At 41.6% G+C, this 25393-nt stretch overlaps 1 protein-coding gene across 1 annotated transcript in view; it reads left to right on the top strand.

Moving 5' to 3' along the window:
* The window catches only part of LOC140370943 (DNA (cytosine-5)-methyltransferase 3A-like), a 62441-nt gene extending 49966 nt beyond the window's left edge, over positions 1-12475 (top strand). The window contains exons 14-24 of the mRNA XM_072458227.1: positions 318-397; positions 546-658; positions 1007-1190; positions 2587-2671; positions 6350-6495; positions 7961-8042; positions 8130-8278; positions 9862-9947; positions 10036-10105; positions 10868-10986; positions 12209-12475. Of these exons, the coding sequence (XP_072314328.1) occupies positions 318-397; positions 546-658; positions 1007-1190; positions 2587-2671; positions 6350-6495; positions 7961-8042; positions 8130-8278; positions 9862-9947; positions 10036-10105; positions 10868-10986; positions 12209-12350 (1256 nt within the window). The 3' untranslated portion in view covers positions 12351-12475. The remainder of the gene's footprint in view (positions 1-317; positions 398-545; positions 659-1006; positions 1191-2586; positions 2672-6349; positions 6496-7960; positions 8043-8129; positions 8279-9861; positions 9948-10035; positions 10106-10867; positions 10987-12208) is intronic.
* The last annotated feature ends 12918 nt before the right edge of the window (positions 12476-25393 follow it).

Below are 25393 nucleotides of genomic sequence, written 5' to 3'. Positions count from 1 at the left end.
CACAAACTCCTCCCAGGGCGTCAGCCCTATTAACCTGAAATTTGGTGAGACTCATCTTCAGGGGTGGACCATCAAAAGATATCCACATTTTTATTGCCAAGAATTCAAAATAAAATTGCTTTTTGATGGTAAAACAAAGGGGAGAAGATGTGACAGCGTCACAGATTCAGCAGTAGATGTAATAAAAGGACAATTGGGGCGCGTTAGCGCCCCCTCCTCTTGCGGCGTGGCGGCGGCGTAGCGAGGGCCGATCATTGCCGCTTGCCGCTTGCGGCTATATTTATTATTATTATTATTATTATTATTTGTGTTTTCAGACATCTGTATTTCCTGTGGAAGTTTGAATGTATCTTTGGAGCATCCGCTGTTCTCTGGAGGAATGTGTCAGAGCTGTAAGGTGAGACTCAACTGCAAATGACTGTTCCTGTGTGTGTGTGTGTGTGTATATATATACATATATATATATATATATATATATATATATATATATATATACATATATATATATATATATATATATGTGTGTGTGTATTTCCTCTTCTCAGAACTGCTTCCTGGAGTGTGCGTACCAGTATGATGATGATGGTTACCAGTCTTACTGCACAATCTGCTGCGGCGGGAGAGAAGTGCTGATGTGTGGAAACAACAACTGCTGTCGGTGTGTTACACACACACACACACACACGTTCCAGGATGTTTTTGTACTGTAAGTCTTTTTGGCAGCAGTGTTGAGTCCAATATTCTGAGTACAGCTCCTCTTTCTGTCCTTCCCCTCTCCCCCTCTCTCCTCTCTCACCTCTCTCTCCTCCTCTCTCCCCCTCTCCTCCTCCTCACTCTCCTCTCCTCCTCTCCTCTCTCCCCTCCTCCTCTCCTCTCTCCCCCTCTCTCCCCCTCTCTCCTCCTCTCCTCTCTCTCTCCTATCCCCTGCTCTCTCTCCTCCTCTCTCCCCCTCTCTCCTCCTCTCCTCTCTCTCTCCTCTCCCCTGCTCTCTCTCCTCCTCTCTCAGGTGCTTCTGTGTGGAGTGTGTGGAACTCCTCGTTGGCCCCGGGGCCGCTCACACTGCCATTAAAGAGGACCCATGGAACTGTTACATGTGTGGGGCGGGCCCTCAGTCCGGGCTCCTGCAGCGCCGTGGCGACTGGCCCTGTCGACTGCAGCACTTCTTCGCCAACAACCACGACCAGGACTTTGTACGTCAGACTCTCACTGCTCATTTGCATATGATCATTTGCAGCTTCTTAGTTAATAAGTGAACTCTAAAGTCAAGTTTTACAGAAATGTTTTATTGTGTTGACGTGGTAACGAGCTTTATATCACATGATAGAACTCCATTACACATAATCTAACACAAACCATACATACAGAATAGTCTGTTTTTACATTATAATGCATCTTATTCTGTCCAAACGCTGCTAAACCTGCTCTTCAAACCTCTAGTTTTCTCTCAGATGTCTCCTGGACGTGTGTGAACTGTGACCTGTGAACTCTGACCTATGAACTGTGACCTGTGAACTGTGACCCTTGAACTGTGACCTATGAACGGTGAACTGTGACCTGTGAACTGTGACCCTTGAACTGTGAACTATGACCCGTGAACTGTGACCTGTGAACTGTGACCCTTGAACTGTGAACTGTGACCCGTGAACTGTGAACTGTGACCATTGAACTATGAACTGTGACCCGTGAACTGTGACCTGTGAACTGTGACCCTTGAACTGTGAACTGTGACCTGCGAACTGTGACCTGCGAACTGTGACCTATGAACTGTGACCCTTGAACTGTGACCTATGAACGGTGAACTGTTAACTGTGACCCTTGAACTGTGACCTGTGACCCTTGAACTGTGACCCTTGAACTGTGACCTGCGAACTGTGACCCTTGAACTGTGAACTGCAAACTGTGAACTGTGACCCTTGAATTGTGACCTGTGAACTGTGACCTGCGAACTGTGAACTGCAAACTGTAACCTGTGAACTGTGACCTGTGAACTGTGACCCTTGAATTGTGAACTGTGACCCGTGAACTGTGAACTGTGACCATTGAACTATGAACTGTGACCCGTGAACTGTGACCTGTGAACTGTGACCCTTGAACTGTGAACTGTGACCTGCGAACTGTGACCTGCGAACTGTGACCTATGAACTGTGACCCTTGAACTGTGACCTATGAACGGTGAACTGTTAACTGTGACCCTTGAACTGTGACCTGTGACCCTTGAACTGTGACCCTTGAACTGTGACCTGCGAACTGTGACCCTTGAACTGTGAACTGCAAACTGTGAACTGTGACCCTTGAATTGTGACCTGTGAACTGTGACCTGCGAACTGTGAACTGCAAACTGTAACCTGTGAACTGTGACCTGTGAACTGTGACCCTTGAATTGTGACCTGTGAACTGTGACCTGCGAACTGTGAACTGCAAACTGTAACCTGTGAACTGTGACCTGTGAACTGTGACCCTTGAACTGTGACCTGCCGTCTGTGACCTCTGACCCTTGAACTGTGACCTATGAACTATGAACTGCAACCTGTGACCTATGAACTGTGACCTCTGACCTCTGACCTGTGAACTGTCTGTTCTTTAAAGGCTCCTCCAAAGCTTTTTCCTCCTGTGATGGCGGGGAACAGGAAGCCCATCAGAGTCCTGTCCTTGTTTGACGGCATCGCGACAGGTCAGACTTCACTTTCTCTCGTCCTCAGTGTCCCCCGCTCGTCTCCATGGTGACGCGACCTGAAATGTTCCACGATATGGCATTAAAGGGCAGATATGATGCATTATTTGTATTGTTATCAGCCTTTAAACATGCTCTTAAGGACCTTTAATTTGGCATCTAAACTTTTTTTTTTTTTTTAATTACATTTGGATCTCTGCCGTTTCCCTCTGGACTAACTGAGCTTTGGTGCCCTCTACTGGCTGCAGAGGGAATTACACTGGTTAATAATAGTAGAAAAAGCTTCAGTTGTAGTCATCTGGACTAAGTTTGAAAAAATAGACGTTTCGACTCTCATCCAAGAGTCATTGTCAATAAAAGAATTTAGATCGAGAACTCCGATATTAATACTGTTCTGTGGTAAGACCCACCCATTGGGAGGAGCCTTCCTGAAGTAGAAAGAGTTGTTTGTTTCAACAGAAACTCCCCCCTTGTATCTACCGAGCTAGCCTATTCAGAATCTTAATGGGCTATTAGAATCCTCTTTGTCTTTGTGAGACCCTGGCTCAACCACCCTGAGTACCTGATTAGCATCTAAATGTCCTGGTCCTGGTCCTCTACCTTTCCAGGGGTTCAGTAACCCATTATAAATAACAGGAAGATTAAACCTTAGCCCTCCATTTCTGTTTAAAGAAGGTCTTTCTTTTTTAACAAAAATAGCTTCCTTGACAGATTCATGGCTGTGCCATGGGCTCGCCCGTCTCTCCCATAGTGGCCAACCTGTACATGGAGCACTTTGAGAAGAAGGCACTGTCCTCTTTCTCAGGCATAGCCCCAAAACGTTGGCTCCGCTATGTCGATGATACTTTTGTAACAATTAAGAAACAAGAGCTGGAAACCTTCTCTGATCACATCAATGCTGTGGACCCACATATCAGGTTTACAAGAGAAGACGCTAAGGAGAATCGCTTGGCCTTTCTTGATTGTGCCACGATCAGAGGAGAGGACGGGAAACTCCAAATAGAAGTATATAGGAAACCTACACACACGGACCAGTATCTGCTCTTTGGTTCCAACCACCCACTACAGCACAAGCTGGGGGTGATCAGAACCTTACAACACAGAGCTCAAGGTGTGCCCACCAGCTCAGAGGGCAAGAAGAAAGAGGAAAAACATGTCCGAAATGCCCTCTCAGCCTGTGGTTACCCCGCTTGGGCCCTCAACAGAGTGAAGAGAACCAAAAAGCAGGACAAAAGTGAAACTGAACAGAGAAGGAAGGGTGTTTCTATCCCTTATGTGTCTGGCCTGTCGGAAAAACTGCAGAGAATTTTTAGACAACACGAAGTCCCTGTTTATTTTAAACCAGGAAACACTTTAAGACAAAAACTGGTTCACCCAAAGGACAAGTTGCCGACTCAAAAACAGAGCAATGTAGTTTATTCGATCCAATGCGGTGAAGAAAGCTGTAAAGAACGGTACATAGGTGAGACAAAACAGCCTCTACACAAGAGGCTTCATCAGCACAGAAGAAATACAAGTTCAGGACCTCAGAGTGCCGTGCATCTCCATCTTGAAGCCTCTAATCACTCGTTTGAAGACGGTGAGGTGAAGGTTTTAAGCAGGAGAAAAGATGGTTTGAAAGAGGAGTCAAGGAAGCTATTTTTGTTAAAAAAGAAAGACCTTCTTTAAACAGAAATGGAGGGCTAAGATTTAATCTTCCTGTTATTTATAATGGGTTACTGAACCCCTGGAAAGGTAGAGGACCAGGACCAGGACATTTAGATGCTAATCAGGTACTCAGGGTGGTTGAGCCAGGGTCTCACAAAGACAAAGAGGATTCTAATAGCCCATTAAGATTCTGAATAGGCTAGCTCGGTAGATACAAGGGGGGAGTTTCTGTTGAAACAAACAACTCTTTCTACTTCAGGAAGGCTCCTCCCAATGGGCGGGTCTTACCACAGAACAGTATTAATATCGGAGTTCTCGATCTAAATTCTTTTATTGACAATGACTCTTGGATGAGAGTCGAAACGTCTATTTTTTCAAACTGAGTCCAGATGACTACAACTGAAGCTTTTTCTACTATGGAACACGCCTGGACGAATGAGGGATTACACCGACACAGGTTAATAATGGAACGAGATGCCAGGATCAGCTTTTAAACAGCCCCGGCAAACACCAAACTTTACAAACTTGGACTTAACAAGAGTTTGACAGATTAGACTATGTTGATATCTAATTCTAAATCTGATTTATCAAAGTTTAAAGTCTATAAAAAACAAGGTGAAATTTGAATGTTTAGGCGAATGTTCAGTCGAATCTAGTTTAATCAAAAATTAAATAAGATGCCAAAATGCCAAAATCCCCTCTGTAAAATGTGTAAATACATAAAATAAATGATCCAAGACATGTAAATCTGGCTCAGTCCATTTTTTAGATTAAAATTTTCCAAATATGAGCTATGTTGGCTGTTTTCACACATAAAATGCCTTATTTCTGTATGAAATATTTGCGACAGGGGAAAAAAAAGTTTTGTTCGGTTTAACCTGCAGCGTTTTGTACAAATGAGTGGGACAGTTTTTTTGGGTTCACGTATGTTTTAGTTTCTGTTGTTTTGTTGGATGTCTTCTTTTCTTCTTCTTTGGTGTTTTATGGCGGTTGGCATCCATAAAGTGTTACATTACCGCCACCTACTGTAGTTGTGCGTCTTCAAAGTCTGTGTTTTACGCAATAACGTAAAAGGAGAAAGAAAAAGAGAGAAAGAGAGAGAGAGAAAGAGAGCATGCTGCTTTTGTTGGATGTCTTTTAATTTATATCTGTTGTCTTGTTTATTGTTTATTTATGCATTCATATTTATATATTTTTCTTGTTCTTTAAACATTAAAATGTTTAAAAAAAAAAAATAAGTAACCAGCTTCATTGTGGAAGATAACGTTTAATGTGATGCAGTATGAACGATGTGAACAACATAGCAGCACGGTTACATAGTTCAGAGGGTCATTAGAGCTGACCTTTCAAACATTATCTACCTGTTTCTTTATGTGGTTATGAGAATACTTCATGATTTAAAAGTACCTCAAAAGTACTTCTAGAGGGCCTTTGTTTATGGAGAAACACATTTAAAGTTAGATGGGAAAACAACATCCCCATGGAGACGAGTGCAACAGAAGACGTTACATAGTGTTCCGTTAAAGCGCCTCCTACAGATCGGACGACTCATTGAACTAAAATTAAGTTAAATTTTATATATTTAAAACGTTGCTAAAAAATTGAAAAAATTAATCTCAGAATAGCTCATTTTTAGGTTTATAATTTCACTTCCTGTAATTGATGACATCACACTAGGAAATTACCCAGCAAACACTGGGCCAAAACTCATCTAATGTCACCATTTTTTTAATTTTACAAATTAAAATATATGAGAGGACTTTATTGGGTTGAATTCATGTTTAGGGAGTCAAAAAAGTTGTTTATTTTGTGTAATTTATGCATAAACTTTGACTGGAATGAGCAAATCCCTGGTGTGATGTCACTTCCTGTCATTTTCGACAGATCTGTCCCCTTTTCTCCACAAATACCTGCTCAATCGGTGTAAAACTATAATTTACATGTACAACAGGCATAAATACATTAGATAAAGTCACAGTTAGAAGATAGCGCATGGGCCCTTTAACGCTGCGTGTGTGTCTGGTCCTGAAGGTCTGCTGGTGCTGCGGGAGCTGGGCATTCAGGTGCAGAAGTACGTGGCCTCTGAAGTGTGTGAAGACTCCATCACCGTGGGCCTCGTGCGGCACCAGGGCCAGGTCATGTACGTGGGGGACGTGCGCACCATCACCAGGAAACACGTGAGTGCAAAGTCACCGCGCTTCGGTTTTGGTTTTTCCCGCACCGATCGATGACGGTGGCGTTCAGCGTTCATTTCCTGATCGTGCAGACGTGAAATGGAAACAATTCCTTCTCCGGCGTCGTCAAACAATATTGCTCCAAAAGAGAAAAGTCCGTTGACTTAAAAACTGATAAGCCCCGCCTCTTCATATGATAAGCCCCGCCTCTTGATATGATAACCCCACCTTTTCATACCAATAAACCCCACCTCTTCATACAGATAAACCCCGCCTCTTCATATGATAAGTCTTGCCTCTTCATACGATAAACCCCGCCTCTTCATATGATAAGCCCTGCCTCTTCATATGATAAGTCTTGCCTCTTCATATGATAAGTCTTGCCTCTTCATATGATAAGCCCTGCCTCTTCATATGATAAGTCTTGCCTCTTCATATGATAAGTCTTGCCTCTTCATATGATAAGCCCTGCCTCTTCATATGATAAGTCTTGCCTCTTCATATGATAAGTCTTGCCTCTTCATATGATAAGTCTTGCCTCTTCATATAAGTCTTGCCTCTTCATATGATAAGCCCTGCCTCTTCATATGATAAGTCTTGCCTCTTCATATGATAAGTCTTGCCTCTTCATATGATAAGTCTTGCCTCTTCATATGATAAGTCTTGCCTCTTCATACTGATAAACCCCGCCTCTTCATATGATAAGCCCTGCCTCTTCATATGATAAGTCTTGCCTCTTCATATGATAAGTCTTGCCTCTTCATATGATAAGTCTTGCCTCTTCATACTGATAAACCCCGCCTCTTCATATGATAAGCCCTGCCTCTTCATATGATAAGTCTTGCCTCTTCATATGATAAGTCTTGCCTCTTCATATGATAAGTCTTGCCTCTTCATACTGATAAACCCCGCCTCTTCATATGATAAGTCTTGCCTCTTCATACAATAAGCCCCGCTTCTTCATACGATAAACCCCGCCTCTTCATATGATAAGCCCCGCTTCTTCATACGATAAACCCCGCCTCTTCATATGATAAGCCCTGCCTCTTCATATGATAAGTCTTGCCTCTTCATACTGATAAACCCCGCCTCTTCATAAGATAAGCCCCGCCTGTTTATACCCAGAATTAGCCCCACCTCTTCATACCGATAAGCCCCACCTCTTCATACTGAGATAAGCCCCGCCTCTTCATACCGATAAGCCCCGCCTCTTCATACCAATAAGTCTTGCCTTTTCATACGATAAGCCCTGCCTCTTCATACAACAAGCCCCGCCTCTTCATACCTAGCTAAGCCCCGCCTCCTTATACCCTCATACCTCTTCATACCAAGTACAACTTTGAGTGAACCAATGATGAGGAAACACAAGTTTAAAAGCTCGTGAAAGTTCATTTTGCAGAATAATGTGTACTTTAAATAGATCGACCGATGCATTTTCTTACACTCGCTCCTCTCGTTTCCCGATCAGATCCAGGAGTGGGGCCCGTTCGACCTGGTGATCGGAGGAAGTCCCTGTAACGACTTGTCCATCGTGAACCCAGCTCGAAAAGGTCTCTACGGTAGGCTCTGCCGCACACGCTTTACTCTCCACTGCGGTTTTGAAGGGTTTTGACATGTGCTTTTTTGATGGTTTCCAGAGGGCACGGGGCGCTTGTTCTTCGAGTTCTATCGGTTGCTTCACGAGGCGCGGCCCAAGGAAGGAGACGACCGGCCGTTCTTCTGGCTCTTCGAGAACGTGGTGGCCATGGGCGTGAGCGACAAGCGGGACATATCACGGTTCTTAGAGGTACGGCCCGGGTTTTACTCTCTGATCTTTGTCCAGAGCGTGCGCTGGAACGTTCTGCGGTTGTTCTCGTGACGCTTTAAAAACATGCAGGATTACCATTATTGAGACAAAACAACAGTGAAGTCTTTATTTTTCTTCATTCCCGTGGTCTGACCAGTTTGTGACAAAAACAGGCAGACAAAAAGTTATTTACATTTTCATTCAAGAACTGGACCAAAAACTTAATTCGGAAATGGAAAAATGTGACGACTTTGGACTAAATGGGACGTTCATTTTGGACTGTATGTGCTTAAATGTTCTTTGAATGTTCCTTTCTTTAATTTTTTTGTTTTTTTAATTGAATGTTTATTTTTATATTATTATTATTATTTGTTATGTTTTATCTAATTTTGTATTTTATATTTTGTATTTGTATTGTTTAATTATTTCATTTTATCTATTTATTTTTATTAAATAGTTTCTTTTTTTTGTCTTTTTTTTGTCTTAAATGTTTTCTTGATTTATTTTTTTCTTTCATTTTTAATTTTTTTTAATTTTATTTAATTCTTTATTTTGTATTTCTTTTTGAATTTAATGTATTTTATTTACTTAAATTTGTTTATTTTGTTGCCGTCTGTTATTGCCTCTTTTGATGTCTGTTATTGCGTCTCTTGCCGTCTGTCATTGCGTCTCTTGCCGTCTGTCATTGCGTCTCTTGCCGTCTGTCATTGCGTCTCTTGCCGTCTGTCATTGCGTCCTTTGCCGTCGGTCATTGCGTCTCTTGCCGTCTGTCATTGCGTCTCTTGCCGTCTGTCATTGCGTCTCTTGCCGTCTGTCATTGCGTCTCTTGCCGTCTGTCATTGCGCCTCTTGCCGTCTGTCATTGCGTCTCTTGCCGTCTGTCATTGCGCCTCTTGCCGTCTGTCATTGCGTCCTTTGCCGTCTGTCATTGCGTCTCTTGCCGTCTGTTATTGCGTCTCTTGCCGTCTGTCATTGCGTCTCTTGCCGTCTGTCATTGTGCCTCTTGCCGTCTGTCATTGCGTCTCTTGCCGTCTGTCATTGCGTCTCTTGCCGTCTGTCATTGCGTCTCTTGCCGTCTGTTATTGCGTCTCTTGCCGTCTGTCATTGCGTCTCTTGCCGTCTGTCATTGCGTCTCTTGCCGTCTGTCATTGCACCTCTTGCCGTCTGTCATTGCGTCTCTTGCCGTCTGTCATTGCGTCTCTTGCCGTCTGTCATTGCGTCTCTTGCCGTCTGTCATTGCGTCTCTTGCCGTCTGTCATTGCGTCGTTTGCCGTCTGTCATTGCGTCTCTTGCCGTCTGTCATTGCGTCTCTTGCCGTCTGTCATTGCGTCTCTTGCCGTCTGTCATTGCGTCGTTTGCCGTCTGTCATTGCGTCTCTTGCCGTCTGTCATTGCGTCTCTTGCCCGTCTGTCATTGCGTCTCTTGCCGTCTGTCATTGCGTCTCTTGCCGTCTGTCATTGCGTCTCTTGCCGTCTGTCATTGCGTCTCTTGCCGTCTGTCATTGCGTCTCTTGCCGTCTGTCATTGCGTCTCTTGCCGTCTGTCATTGCGCCCTCTCTGGTCATAACACTTCCTGTCTCCGCAGTGTAACCCGGTGATGATCGATGCTAAGGAGGTTTCCGCGGCGCACAGAGCTCGGTACTTCTGGGGGAACCTCCCTGGAATGAACCGGTCAGTCACGGCTTCGCTCTTCTTCACTGAGAAGTTAAGTAATTAATGAATCGTTTGCCGTTAACGTGAGCTGCACATTCGCTCTTAGGCCTCTGACCGCCATGTTCTCCGACCGACTGGACCTTCAAGACTGTTTAGAGCACGGGCGAACCGCAAAGGTACAACAGTCTGTTTAATAATCAATAATTGGTGCTTTATTGCCTTTTTGTCTCTTCAGCCTTTGCATTTTGTTGTATTTATGCACTGAACATGCTTGAATATCAAATGTGGCTGGAAATGTGAATTAAATTATGGCAAAACTCATAATCATAGATAGTTTGGCTCATAAGTTAAGTTGTGTTTATTCCGAACATTTACCGTATTTTCCGGAGTATAAGTCGCACCAGCCAAAAAATGCATAATAGAGAAGAAAAAAACATATATAAGTCGCACTGGAGTATGAAATGTGGTTACAAGTGTGAAAATAACAAATAATATCACATATAAGTCGCTCCGGAGTATAAGTATATAAGTATAAAAATACAAATAATAAAATAAATAAAATAAATAAAATAAATAAAATAAATAAAATAAATAAAATAAATAAAATAAATAAAATAAATAAAATAAATAAAATAAATAAAATAAATAAAATAAATAAAATAAATAAAAATCATAATTTGAAGTTTTAATTAATGATGATTTACTTGATATTATAATTTTTCTAATCTCCAAAACAACAACTGCAATTTTCTTTCTACTTTTATCCCCATTTCAGTGAGTGGTTGTTATTTAGATATCAAAGAGCCCACTTGACAAACGGTACGTGAGCCGTCTGCACCCCCTTGTGGCTGAAGAAGTAAGAACAGGTCCCGTCGCCGTGACAACCAGAAACATCTCGGGTGACGCGGTAGTGTTCTTCTTTTTTTTGCTCCCTTCAGTTTGAGAAAGTGCGGACGATCACGACTCGGGCCAACTCCATCAAACAAGGGAAGGACCAGCACCTCCCCGTCTTCATGAACGAGAAGGAGGACATCCTGTGGTGCTCCGAGATGGAGAGGTACGGTGGGCGTTACCGGGGAAACCGACACACGTAACATCAGGGAAGCTAACGTGGCTAATGCCTAATGCAACGAGGGATGTGACAATAACAGAGAAATGTCGCCAAATCGTGTCGTCAAACGGCTCTAAAAATCAAATCTGAAGCTTAAAAGTATTAAAAACTACATAGACCATGATGCTTTGCTCTGTTTTGATGAAGAAATGGCTGTTATTAAGCACTTTTAAGTCTTATATCTTTAAAATAACTCATGTCAAGGCATTTCTACAATTTAATTAAAATAGATTAAAATGCTCATCGGAATGTTCAGAATCCCAGAATAGAGGATGTATTTCAATATTGAGCTGAAATATTGATGATTTTAACTTAACAAAAATATAAGCTGTAGTTTAGAATATCCAGGGCAGAAGAGTCAGTTAGTTATTACTTTCCATCCTCAAAGTTGTGTTTGAGCTTCACAAAAAGAATCATTTACATGGAGTATTTGTCCATTAAAAACCTACAAAAATATTGTATTAACGAAACAAATGCAGTAAAATACAAGTGTGAATGTTTCGTGATGTTTCGAAGCTCCATGTTCCACTTTTGCCTCCGATCTCATCTTCTTGTTTCTCTCTCCTCCTCCTCTCTCCTCCTCTCCCCTCCTCTCTCCTCCTCTCTCCTCCTCTCCCCTCCTCTCTCCTCCTCTCCCCTCCTCTCTCCTCCTCTCTCCTCCTCTCCCCTTCCCCCTCTCTCCTCCTCTTTCCTCCTCCTCCTCTCTCCCCCCCCCCCTCTCTCCTCCTCTCTCCCCTCCTCTCTCCTCCCCCTCTCTCCTCCTCTCTCCCCTCCTCTCTCCTCCCCCTCTCTCCTCCTCCCCCTCTCTCCCCCTCTCTCCTCCTCTCTCCTCCTCCCCCTCTCTCCTCCTCCTCTCTCCTCCTCTCCCCTTCCCCCTCTTTCCTCTCTCCTCCTCTCTCCTCCTCTCCCCTTCCCCCTCTCTCCCCCTCTCTCCTCCTCCCCCTCTCCTCTCCTCTCTCCTCCTCTCCCCTTCCCCCTCTGTCCTCCTCTCTCCTCCTCCCCCTCTCCCCTCCTCTCTCCTCCTCTCCCCTTCCCCCTCTCCCCTCCTCTCTCCTCCTCTCCCCTTCCCCCTCTCTCCTCCTCTCTCCTCCTCCCCCTCTCCCCTCCTCTCTCCTCCTCTCTCCTCCTCCCCCTCTCCTCCTCCTCCTCTCCTCTTCTCTCCCTTCAGGATATTTGGTTTCCCCGTGCATTACACTGACGTCTCGAACATGAGTCGTTTGTCCCGTCAGAGGCTGCTGGGACGATCCTGGAGCGTCCCCGTGATACGACACCTCTTCGCCCCGCTCAAGGATTACTTCTCCTGCGTCTGAGGTGCAGGAGAACCACCACCTCCACCACCTCAATCACCTCCACCACCTCCATCACCTCCACCACCTCCATCACCTCCACCACGTCCGCCCTTTGTCCGGGAAGTCTGGGAAGTTTAGACGCACGTGGGCTTTGTACGCTCGGTGTGGACGAGGTTTGGGTTCATCCGTTCATCCTCAGAGTGACATAAAAAGTACAATTCAAGTTGAGGCGGACAAATTATCGAAATATTGAATGTTTATTTTAAGAATGCAATTTTTAATCCGCTCTTTTTACAGATTTTCTCCCTATTTATACACGATATACTCGACACAGGGCCGGCCGAAGTTCTTAAAGCGACTCATTTTGCATTTAATATTCATATTTTCAGCGATTAGATAATTTAAAATGATAAGAATTATACATATACGTGTCTATATTGATCAGATATGTGGGTAAATCTCCATTTTTGTGTGATTTTACTCATATTATTGCAGCGTGTTGGAACAAAAACGACTAAATAGACATGAATATTTGTATGAAATGATTTATTCCAAAAGATATGGTCCAAAAAGTCTGGCCACGCCCCTGTATCGAGTATATGTTTACAAAATGAGCAAATCAAATGTTGTAAACGTTCAAATAAGGATATTAAGTGAGGTTTCTTGACTTTTGAAGGTCATTTTACATTTATCGTCCACTTTTTATCAGAAGTTACCGTAAGATAACTGGTTCATTTTTAAGATTTAGGCCTAAAAATCACTTCTTACACTTTTAATATTGCGTTTCAATCATGGACTTATTATAGCGAACATTAAATATGAACTAAATATGTAAAGTAACGATTTTATTGAGAATTTTAATCGATTCTATTTACATTTGCCGCTCAAAAACGCCTTGTTTTTCCCAATTTCAAGTCTAAGTTTTCGTCCAACATTTTAACTTCCCAGACTGAAACTTCCCAGACTGAAACTTCCCAGACTTTTCTTCCCTCAGCGGCGCAAACGTTCCTCCGTATTTCCAGAAACCGCACGTGTTTCCAGCCTCGAACCTCAAACCGCCGCCGCTTCGTTCTCGGCGCTGTTTGTCCGACTTTTACTGAGTTTTTACATCATTATTACTTGCATTTTGAACTGTAATTGTTGTTCTATTTAATTTTGATATGTCATTTTACTTCTTTTTTGTTTTTTTTAGCAGTGTTATACAAGGATTGTTGAGTTTTGCCTTTTCTGCTGCCGACACTGAACCAGAAGGTGCTGTTTCCACGTCTCAACTCCAGCGGAAAAGATCGCGACACGTTCAGGAAGAAAAACTGGCTTTTCGCTATGTTCACGAACGTTCTCGATAGACGGCAAAAAAACGTTTTCGATAGACGTCGAAAAACGTTATCGATAGACGTCGAAAAACTTTTATCAATAGACGGCGAAAAACGTTATCAACAGACGGCGAAAAATGTTGTCGATAGACGGCAAAGAACATTGTCGATAGACGGCAAAGAACATTATCGATAGACGGCGCTAAACGTTACGTCGGCTTTGCTGACCGGCTCGACGAAAATCCACAAATGTCGGAGTTGTTTGCGATTATTCTTTAGGCTCAAAGTTTGATGTCTTTTTGGCAAAAAAGCGAAGCCGGCGTTCTTGACACGGGTCGGTGCGTCTGCCGGTCGATATATCGGTGCCGATATTCGCCCTTTTCTGCGCACGAGCGATCGGTCTTGGATCTCCAGCAGGGGCAGATACGATGTTTGTTTTTACTTGAACGTTTAAGTGCAAAGAACGTACTGCTAAACCAGGGCTAAACCTGGGCTAAACCTGGGCTAAACTAGGTCTAAACCAAGGCTAAACCAGAGCTAAACCTGGGTTAAACCAGGGCTAAACCAGGTCTAAACCAGGGCTAAACCTGGGCTAAACCTGGGCTAAACCAGGGCTAAACCAACTGTTGAATGTTAAAGCTATTTAATTTGGGGGAAATACGCATATTCTGCGTAAGGCGTAGAAACCTCAAAGACGTGATCGTTTGAAGGAACTCTGAGCCGTGAGATCAGTGTGACGAGCGCGTGAAGCCAATCCCGAACAAATAACGACAAGTTTCAACATTTGTGGATCGTAAGTTTGGAAATTCCTCTCAAAAACTCTCGATCTCCGGCCGTAGACGTGAGTGTAAAGCTGCGGCGGTGTTGGGAGGTCTTGGGAGGTCTTGGGAGGTGTTGCCGTGTCTATCGACGCGTTTGCGAGCGAGAGAAAAGCCCGCTGAACGTGTCCCGTGTCTGGCAGTGTCTCTGAACCCAAACACATGACATATACCTCGGTTTGACTCTTTCTACACGTGAATATGGTACTACTGTAACGACAACATGGTGCTGCGGCGACCGGCTCAAACGCACTTCCCATGTGGCTTTAGTCGGACGATATCCTCGTGTACGCCGAGTTCCACCACGTGTTTCAGTCTGGTCCAAATGTACACAGGAACGGCACTAAACCAGGGCTAAACCAGGGTAAAACCAAGGCTAAACCTATGCTAAACCAGGGCTAAACCAGGTCTAAACCAGGGCTAAACCAGGGTAAAACCAAGGCTAAACCTATGCTAAACCAGGGCTAAGCCAAGGCTAAACCTGGACTAAACTTGGGCTAAACCAGGGCTAAACCAAGGCTAAACCTGGGCCAAACCTGGGCTAAACCTGGACTAAACCTGGGCTAAATCTGGGCTAAACCTGGGCTAAACCAAGGCTAAACCAGGGCTAAACCAGGGCTAAACCAAGGCTAAACCAGGGCTAAACCAGGGCTAAACCAGAGCTAAACCAAGGCTAAACCTGGGCTAAACCTGGGCTAAACCAGGGCTACACCTGGTCTAAACTAGGGCTACACCTGGTCTAAACTAGGGCTAAACGAAGGCTAATCCAAGGCTAAACCAGGGCTAAACCAAGGCTAAACCTGGGCTAAACTAGGGCTTAACCAGGGCTAAACTTGGGTTAAACCTGGGCTAAACCAGGGCTAAACCAGGGCTAAACCAAGACAAAACTTGGGCTAAACCAAGGCTAAAACTACCTAGTCTCAGCCTCACAAAGAGTCCAGACATTTGTGTATGAAATACACGTAGAAAGGTCATCGCGTGCCTTTTGTTACGTTTCCGTCGCCGCGGACGCACAACAACACGATCGGACTGAACCGTTAGCGCTGCTCGGCGAACACGAGGCCGTTTATGGACCTCGATAACCTGGTGCTGTACTGTTTTTTATCCTTTTTTTATCAACACAAAGTAAACTCTAAACTGTAGCTTCGTGTCGTTCTTCTTCTGCCGCAGCTAAAAACAAAACCACACGGTGCTCACTGCCTTTTGGACCTGCACAACCGCAAAGCCACATGGGAAAATGCCGTTTGCCGCCGTCGACCATACACACTTTTTCTACCTTCGACCGATAAGAATTTACTGTAACGACCGCGCCGAAACTCCTCACAAATCGGCGGCGCGGCGACTCTCGGTTCTTCTACTTTTTTATACCTTTTTTCGTGCTGTTTTATCGATTTATTATAAAGCACTTTTTTATACGTACGCTTTTCTTTCTTTTTTGTTTTTTTTACAGATATCGTTTTCCTCTGTGTATTTTATTTTGTTGGTTTCAATGACGTGAACTATCTGGTGTAATACCTTTTGTAAACAGTAGGGCTGTGCCATTAGAAGTGAGCAGACGAACTGAACTGAAACTACGTGAAACGATGTATTGGACTCGTTGTACAGTCGACGTGTGAACCGTTTGATTTTCGTCCATTTTTCTTTTCATGTTTGTTTTCTCTTCGGAGCGGAGCGTTCGGACCGGGGCTGCACAATGACACTCGCCGACTTTTTGACGCTGCGACGGTCAAAAAACACGTGAAATATGCGGAATTAATATATGAATGTATCGTTTCGAAGCAGAAATCATCCATAAAGGCTCCAAATTAAGCAAAACTACAACAAAGTCACAACAGTCTTTAAAACGACAAGTGTAATGTGATATTTCTGCACTTTTTTGCCTTAATTTACGGATGTTTTGCGTATTTTGCGACGCTTAAACTATGCTAAAGACATTTCCAGGCATGTTTCTGATTAACTGCCATAATATCGTGTGAATTTCATCTTCGAGATCGTTTAAGAAATATATACAAATCAAATTTTTGGCCAATTTACTCGAATTACGCCAATTTACGCAAAATAAAAGTACTTTCTTTATCGTTCTAAAACTGTTCAGGAAACGTAAAATATTGTGAGGTTTATGTGCTTTTTTTTGTCAATAGGAATTTAGATTCGTTTTGAAGACATGCAAAATTTGAATATTAAATTTGTCGTTTATGATAAAAATGCCACAAAAAAGCTGATTAAGAATAAAAATAAAAACAGTTTAATGCTATGAAGGATTTTGTGTGCCAGAATTCAATGCTTAAATGTAAAATAAATGAATGATATATGTCATTAATCAAATAAATTTCACAATTTATTGACACATTAAATTAATTCATTGTCGATTTTTTAAAAATTCATTACATATATAATTAATTCATCGATTAAGCATTTAAACGTTTAATTTTGGCTCACAACATCCTCCATAGCAGACGTTTAAATAAAGTATAAGGTGATATTTTTACACTTTTGTGACTAATTTGACATTTGTCTGATGATGAAACCTCAGCAAATACGTTTAAAGACACGTTTTAACACATTTTCCGTTGAATATCGTGCAAATATTGTTATCGGGACGGTTTTACTGAACAGTTTTAGAACGACTTTATCAGAACTAAAGAAACAACATGAAGAAAATGTTGTTATTTTGCCTTGAAAACGACTGTATTTTTGTTGTTGTCATGGTTTCGAGATCGCAGTGTTGAAGTCGAGTTTGACGTTAACGCCTCAATTATACAAAAGTGTCGTTGCCGTCGCCATCGTTGCCGTCGACGTCGTGGTGCAGTCCCGGTTTCTGCTCGTATTAAGAACGCTCTTTGATTGTATATAAAAAAAAAACAGAGCGAATTGTTTGTACGATACTCGTCCCGTTTGACGGACAGCTCCGCCCTGGACCGCTTTAGAGATGCGAATTTAGAGAATTTAAAGTTTGTCAAAACGAAAAACTGACAAAAGTGTCGAGCTGAAATATCGGCACTCAAAGAATTAAGCAGATGATTTTAACTAACTATAAGCTATTTAAGAATTTGAAGTGTAATTTAAAGGTAATTTTAAGTGACCTTATTCCCGCCCCCCGCCCCGCCCCCCTCGCCTGGCCAGCCATAGTAGAAACAGCACAAACTCCGCCCCCTGCTGGCTCATAGCGCATCAACAGGATTTTCAGCGGCGTCGAGTTTAGGTTTTCTTAGAGTCTGACTTCTAAAATACAGGAAATCCTTCACTTTTCAACAACGTGAATCGCTAATGAACATTATCGGACTAAGAATGATGAATATTAAAGTGATTACAGGATTTAGGGTTGCGTAATATGTCGCAAAAACAATAACACCAAGAAAGTAAATGTATTGTTTTTGTTATTTTCCTTAAGTCTGATCAATTTGCCTCGATTTAGTCTCTGTTTTGTTCATTTTAAGTTGTTTTTTAAAGTCTTGACTATTAAATTCAGCTGCGGCGTGCGTGTTTCAGTTAAAAATAACTGAAATTACTGTGTTTAAGACTTGTTTTCGTAGTAATTAACAGCCGTATTGAGCTGTTTTTAATTATCGTCCGGCGCTTTTGAGAATCAAGTTGAAAAACTCTTAAAATATTGTTAAAATGTGCTAAAACTGAACACTTTCTTGACATAAACTGGTGTAAAGTTCAGCAACAACACGAGAAAGTGCACAAACTAAATCAAATGTGGAAAAAGAACTGAACGCACAACTTTAGATGAAAGATTATCCTCTGCAAAGATGAAAATAATCTGTATTTTGAATAAAGTCTGTTGTAGTTTAAACCTTCTGAAATTCACAAGATTCTTGTTTATCTGAAGAAGAAGAAAAAAAAATGTGGATTGTAGTTTATGTTTTCAAAAGCATTCTTCTTTTTCTCCCTCCTCCTTCTTCCTCTTCCTCTTCCTCTTCCTCTTCTTCTTCTTCTTCTTCTTCTTCTTCTTCTTCTTCTTCTTCTTCTTCTTCTTCTTCTTCTTCTTCTTCTTCTTCTTCTTCTTCTTCTTCTTCTTCTTCTTCTTCTTCTTCTTCTTCTTCTTCTTCTTCTTCTTCTTCTTCTTCTTCTTCTTCTTCTTCTTCTTCTTCTTCTTCTTCTTCTTGACACAATTCTACTTTTCAATCAAATTTAAATTGCACTTTTTAAACTCTTTTATTTTCCGATCTTCTTGTTGCACAAAACGCCTCCGACTTCTTCATGAAAAACTCAAACTTGTTTTAAAGTATTCACATATAAATATAAAAGTATTTACATGGCTGGCCGGGTCAACGATGGCCATTATCTTGACTCCACATTTGACCCGTTCTGATTTGTACATAAGTTTGTACATAACTCTCTCTCTTTGTTTCTCAATTTGTCATTTTGTATGAGGTGTACAAATGCCATTGTTTGCTAATATATATATCATTGAATTAGACGCAGCTTAGGAAAATGAAAGTGAAACGGCTTTTAGATGTAGGAGAATGTTTTTTTTGTTTTTTATACGGAATTTTTGTTTGTTTTTGTCAAGTGAATCCAGATGAATTTGTTGTGATTTGAGCAGCGGCCGACGGAAGCTTTAAGACGTGTAACTGCACAGCCCTGTGTCTGTTTCCTTTTGAACTTTATATACAGTATATATATATATATATTTAGAGGGATTGTAGGTGTTTCCAATGGTGCTATGATACATTTAATCCAACCACAAATATGCCACAACTGCATTTCAAAACGGCCGCGACGCAAACGCGACGCAAACGGACGCGACGGTTTTAAAATATCCAAGAAACATCCAAAATACTTTTACAACTTTACAAGAGTTTTAAGTTGCAGTTTAGTTCAGGAAAGAATATTTAACGCTCGGAAATACATGTATAACGACTTAATCCGTAAAACTATTACTACATTTTTATTTTATTTTTACATATTTTTGCCATAATAATCTTAATTTATTATAATTAACATACAATTATCTAACAAGTTAATCCAATGTATCTTGAGTCACAAAACTACGATTAAAAATTACAATTAAACGCAATTCAACGAGAAATACAATTAAGTAAGAACATCTCCATGGAAACCAGCAGGTGGCAGATCCTCCATCAGAAGAGTTACAAGTCAGGTCTGTGGAGAGAGGAGCTCCTTCACTGCAAGAGTTTTTTCAGTATAAAAACACTTGTAAATAAATAATTCTGTTTATTTTATTTTTTCAAGTAAAACTAATACTACATTTTCATTTTATTTTTACATATTTTTGCCATAATAATCTTAATTTATTATAATTATCATACAATTATCTAACGTGTTAATCCAATGTATCTAGAGTTGCAAAACTACGGTAAAAAATGACAGTAAAACATATAATTCCAAATTCTGATCAAAACGAGAATTACAATTGAAATCCTGTCAAAATGGTCACAGATTTGAGACGTTTGCAAAACCGTCGTGTCTCGTTTCGCTCGGCGTCCCGGCTTCGTTTTGGATCCGCGGTCGTTTTTTCGTTTCGCAGATCGTCCGGACGCTTTCGGTTTCTCCGTTTCGCTCGTCAGAACTCGACATTTTAACTTCGTACTTGAAAAAAGAAGGCATCATATGGAACGGTCGGCTTTATCGTTTTAGACTTAGAGATTGCTGTAGTCGGTGCTTTATCTGTGGGAAAAAAACGTGTGAGAAAAAAATAACGTGACTTGTAGCAACATAAACCCCGGACGGCTTTGGACCATTCCACGCTTTTGAGTTCCCCTCGCGCTCACGCCCATCAATCTGAAACGTTTAGAAGGTCAAACGCTCATGTGAATCTCCAAAAGTCTACAAACTGTTTTTCTTTGACGCGAGTCGGCACGGCTAATGTAGCATCCACGCTCCCTCGGACGGTTCTTCTGTTGTGTGTCCAGAGAAGTCAGAGGCTCTGTGTGTATTTGTGCTGGAGAACACTTGAATAAATGTCATGTTTTTTTGTGCAAAACGTCCGACTCCTGTACTTTTGTGGCCAATGGTTTTCACGAGACTGCGGGAGAAGGTCCAGAGAGAAGGAGAAGGTCCAGAGAGGAGAAGGAGAAGGTCCAGAGAGAAGGAGAAGGTCCAGAGAGGAGAAGGAGAAGGTCCAGAGAGAAGGAGAAGGTCCAGAGAGAAGGAGAAGGTCCAGAGAGAAGGAGAAGGTCCAGAGAGAAGGAGAAGGTCCAGAGAGGAGAAGGAGATGGTCCAGAGAGAAGGAGAAGGTCCAGAGAGAAGGAGAAATTCCAGAGAGAAGGTCCAGAGAGCGGGAGAAGGTCCAGAGAGCGGGAGAAGGTCCAGAGTGAAGGAGAAGGTCCAGAGAGCATGTCCAGAGAGAAGGAGAAGGTCCAGAGAGAAGGAGAAGGTCCAGAGAGCATGTCCAGAGAGAAGGAGAAGGTCCAGAGAGAAGGAGAAGGTCCAGAGAAGGTCCAGAGAGAAGGAGAAAGTCCAGAAAGAAGGTCCAGAGAGCGGGAGAAGGTCCAGAGAGAAGGAGAAGGTCCAGAGAGAAGATCCAGAGAGCGGGAGAAGGTCCAGAGAGAAGGAGAAGGTCCAGAGAGAAGATCCAGAGAGCGGGAGAAGGTCCAGAGAGAAGGAGAAGGTCCAGAGAGAAGATCCAGAGAGCGGGAGAAGGTCCAGAGAAAAGGAGAAGGTCCAGAGAGGAGAAGGAGAAGGTCCAGAGAGAAGGAGAAGGTCCAGAGAGAAGGAGAAGGTCCAGAGAGAAGATCCAGAGAGCGGGAGAGGGTCCAGAGAAAAGGAGAAGGTCCAGAGAGGAGAAGGAGAAGGTCCAGAGAGAAGGAGAAGGTCCAGAGAGAAGGAGAAATTCCAGAGAGAAGGTCCAGAGAGCGGGAGAAGGTCCAGAGAGCGGGAGAAGGTCCAGAGTGAAGGAGAAGGTCCAGAGAGCATGTCCAGAGAGAAGGAGAAGGTCCAGAGAGAAGGAGAAGGTCCAGAGAGTATGTCCAGAGAGAAGGAGAAGGTCCAGAGAGAAGCAGAAGGTCCAGAGAAGGTCCAGAGAGAAGGAGAAAGTCCAGAAAGAAGGTCCAGAGAGCGGGAGAAGGTCCAGAGAGAAGGAGAAGGTCCAGAGAGAAGATCCAGAGAGCGGGAGAAGGTCCAGAGAGAAGGAGAAGGTCCAGAGAGAAGATCCAGAGAGCGGGAGAAGGTCCAGAGAGAAGGAGAAGGTCCAGAGAGAAGATCCAGAGAGCGGGAGAAGGTCCAGAGAAAAGGAGAAGGTCCAGAGAGGAGAAGGAGAAGGTCCAGAGAGAAGGAGACAGTCCAGAGAGAAGGTCCAGAGAGCGGGAGAAGGTCCAGAGAGAAGGAGAAGGTCCAGAGAGCATGTCCAGAGAGAAGGAGAAGGTCCAGAGAGAAGGAGAAGGTCCAGAGAAGGTCCAGAGAGAAGGAGAAAGTCCAGAGAGAAGGTCCAGAGAGCGGGAGAAGGTCCAGAGAGAAGGAGAAGGTCCAGAGAGCAGGTACAGAGAGAAGGAGAAGGTCCAGAGAGCAGGTACAGAGAGAAGGAGAAGGTCCAGAGAAGGTCCAGAGAGCGGGAGAAGGTCCAGAGAGAAGGAGAAGGTCCAGAGAGCAGGTACAGAGAGAAGGAGAAGGTCCAGAGAGAAGGAGAAGGTCCAGAAAGCATGTCCAGAGAGAAGGAGAAGGTCCAGAGAGCAGGTCCAGAGATGATCAAGAGAGCGGGAGAAGGTCCAGAGAGCAGGTCCAGAGAGCAGGAGAAGGTCCAGAGAGCAGGAGAAGGTCCAGAGATGGTCAAGAGAGCGGGAGAAGGAATATATTTGTAAATATAAGTCAAGACTGTGTCAAAGGCATATGTATTAAAAGGCAGCAGTTCAGAGAGTGAACACAAGGTGGCAGCAGCAGGAGGTCAGTGCAGGTCTGCAGTTATACACTTTACAGAGAAAAGGTTTTTATCTTTTGAATTAAAAAAAAAGTCTTCAAAATGTTGTAATGTTGGCCAACAGAAGGAGGAGTTGACTTTCAAACAAAGGTAAGTCTTTAAATCTGATCTAATTGTTCCAAGTGTAAATACATTTCTATCCTCCACATGTGGCTCCTCAGTCACGTGTGAGATCAGGTTATGACACAAGACTCTTCACACTCAGGGCTCAGTTCATCCATTTCAAACTGAAGCTGCTCCTGAAACTCTGGAGCCTGTGACGCTGAGACTCTGAGTTTTAGACTCTGAGTTTTAGACTCTGAGTTTTAGACTCTGAGTTCGTTTGACTCTAATATAAGTGAGAACACGCTGTGCTCAGAGGAAATCACGTTCTCTTTGTTAAATATATGGATGAGTGAAGCTGGTGTTGGAGGATCGGATTAGTGACACTAAAATTTGCTTTTGTTTGGTTTTGACAATTCTCTTAAAAGCTGAAAGTAAATTCACTATAATGATGTTTTAGGGACTTGTAATAAAGCAAAAAGGTCCAAGTGGAATCCAAATAAAAGTCCTATTACTTTTAAATGTGATTTTAGTGTAATTTATAACTTGTGGCTTTGGAAACAACCTGAGCCTGATGCTTCCAGAACGATGGATTTGACTGAAATAAGAGGATCACAGCTTTATTTTTATGTTCAGCATTTTAATCAGCTCGAGAGTTTCCTTTATTCAGATGAGGACAAAATGAAATAAATAAAAGTCCTTTAACGCTCGTGGGACGCACTGAGTGTCCTGAACACGCGGCCCTCAGAGACGGTCCCCGCCCCTCGGCAGTGGGACGGTCTCCTCGTGCCGGACACGCCCTGCGTCGCTGGTAATTGGTTGATTGGAGACTGGGCCGCGGTGCGTCGTGTCTGATTGGAGCGTGTTTGCGTCGTGCGGCGGGACGCGGCGTGGAGCGTCAAGCGCGCGAGAAGACACGCGCGCACCGGAAACACTGCCACAGAATATGTGAATAAAACTGAAGACTGAAGGGGTTTAATTTCAGAATGTGGCAAATGTACAGAAGTAGCACATGTCTCACTGATCATAAAGTGATACTATAGAATAAGAATTCTGTGTTAAACGAGTTTAGAATAATTTAGCTATTAAATTATTCCAAATAAAGATTAGGCTGCATTACTATTTAAAAAATGTACCACTACAAAAGTAACTTAAACTACCATTTAAACACGAATTGATTCATAATGATTACATTAAAGACATGTCTATTTAATTAACCATTTGCTTATGAATAAAGTGTCTTAAATGTCATGATGGTTTATTCTTTGTCTTTATTGGATTTGAATAAATAATGTGAACTTTTATATCATTCTGTGAAACCGACATAACTTTGATTCTACTCAAACAGAGTTTTATAGATGTGCTAATTAGTATCAGTATAAATGTATAAGTATCAGTATAAGTATCAGTATAAGTATCAGTACAAGTATCAGTATAAGTATCAGTAAGTATCAGTACAAGTATCAGTACAAGTATCAGTATAAGTATCAGTATAAGTATCAGTATAAGTATCAGTATAAGTATCAGTATAAATGTATCAGTATAAGTATCAGTATAAGTATCAGTATAAAAGTATCAGTATAAGTATCAGTATAAGTATCAGTATAAATGTATCAGTATAAGTATCAGTATAAGTATCAGTATAAATGTATCAGTATAAGTATCAGTATAAGTATCAATACAAGTATCAGTAAGTATCAGTACAAGTATCAGTACAAGTATCAGTATAAGTATCAGTATAAATGTATCAGTATAAGTATCAGTATAAGTATCAGTATAAAAGTATCAGTATAAGTATCAGTATAAGTATCAGTATAAATGTATCAGTATAAGTATCAGTATAAGTATCAGTATAAATGTATCAGTATAAGTATCAGTATAAGTATCAGTATAAGTATCAGTAAGTATCAGTACAAGTATCAGTACAAGTATCAGTATAAGTATCAGTATAAGTATCAGTATAAATGTATCAGTATAAGTATCAGTATAAATGTATCAGTATAAGTATCAGTATAAGTATCAGTATAAGTATCAGTATAAATGTATCAGTATAAGTATCAGTATAAGTATCAGTATAAGTATCAGTATAAGTATCAGTATAAATGTATCAGTATAAGTATCAGTATAAGTATCAGTATAAATGTATCAGTATAAGTATCAGTATAAGTATCAGTATAAGTATCAGTATAAGTATCAGTAAGTATCAGTACAAGTATCAGTACAAGTATCAGTATAAGTATCAGTATAAGTATCAGTATAAATGTATCAGTATAAGTATCAGTATAAGTATCAGTATAAGTATCAGTATAAATGTATCAGTATAAATGTATCAGTATAAGTATCAGTGTAAGTATCAGTATAAGTATCAGTACAAGTATCAGTACAAGTATCAGTATAAGTATCAGTATAAATGTATCAGTATAAGTATCAGTATAAGTATCAGTATAAATGTATCAGTATAAGTATCAGTATAAGTATCAGTGTAAGTATCAGTATAAGTATCAGTACAAGTATCAGTACAAGTATCAGTATAAGTATCAGTATAAGTATCAGTATAAGTATCAGTATAAATGTATCAGTATAAGTATCAGTATAAATGTATCAGTATAAGTATCAGTATAAATGTATCAGTATAAGTATCAGTATAAGTATCAGTATAAGTATCAGTAAGTATCAGTACAAGTATCAGTACAAGTATCAGTATAAGTATCAGTATAAGTATCAGTATAAATGTATCAGTATAAGTATCAGTATAAATGTATCAGTATAAGTATCAGTATAAGTATCAGTATAAGTATCAGTATAAATGTATCAGTATAAGTATCAGTATAAGTATCAGTATAAGTATCAGTATAAGTATCAGTATAAGTATCAGTATAAATGTATCAGTATAAGTATCAGTATAAGTATCAGTATAAGTATCAGTATAAATGTATCAGTATAAGTATCAGTATAAGTATCAGTATAAGTATCAGTATAAGTATCAGTATAAATGTATCAGTGTAAGTA

This window comes from Eucyclogobius newberryi, unplaced genomic scaffold (genome assembly GCF_026437365.1).
Source record: "Eucyclogobius newberryi isolate DKJ021-1_F unplaced genomic scaffold, fEucNew1.0.hap1 SCAF_21, whole genome shotgun sequence".
Taxonomy (NCBI): domain Eukaryota; kingdom Metazoa; phylum Chordata; class Actinopteri; order Gobiiformes; family Gobiidae; genus Eucyclogobius; species Eucyclogobius newberryi.
The sequence above is the reverse complement of the archived record's forward strand: the minus strand, read 5'-3'. Positions and strand labels throughout refer to the sequence as shown.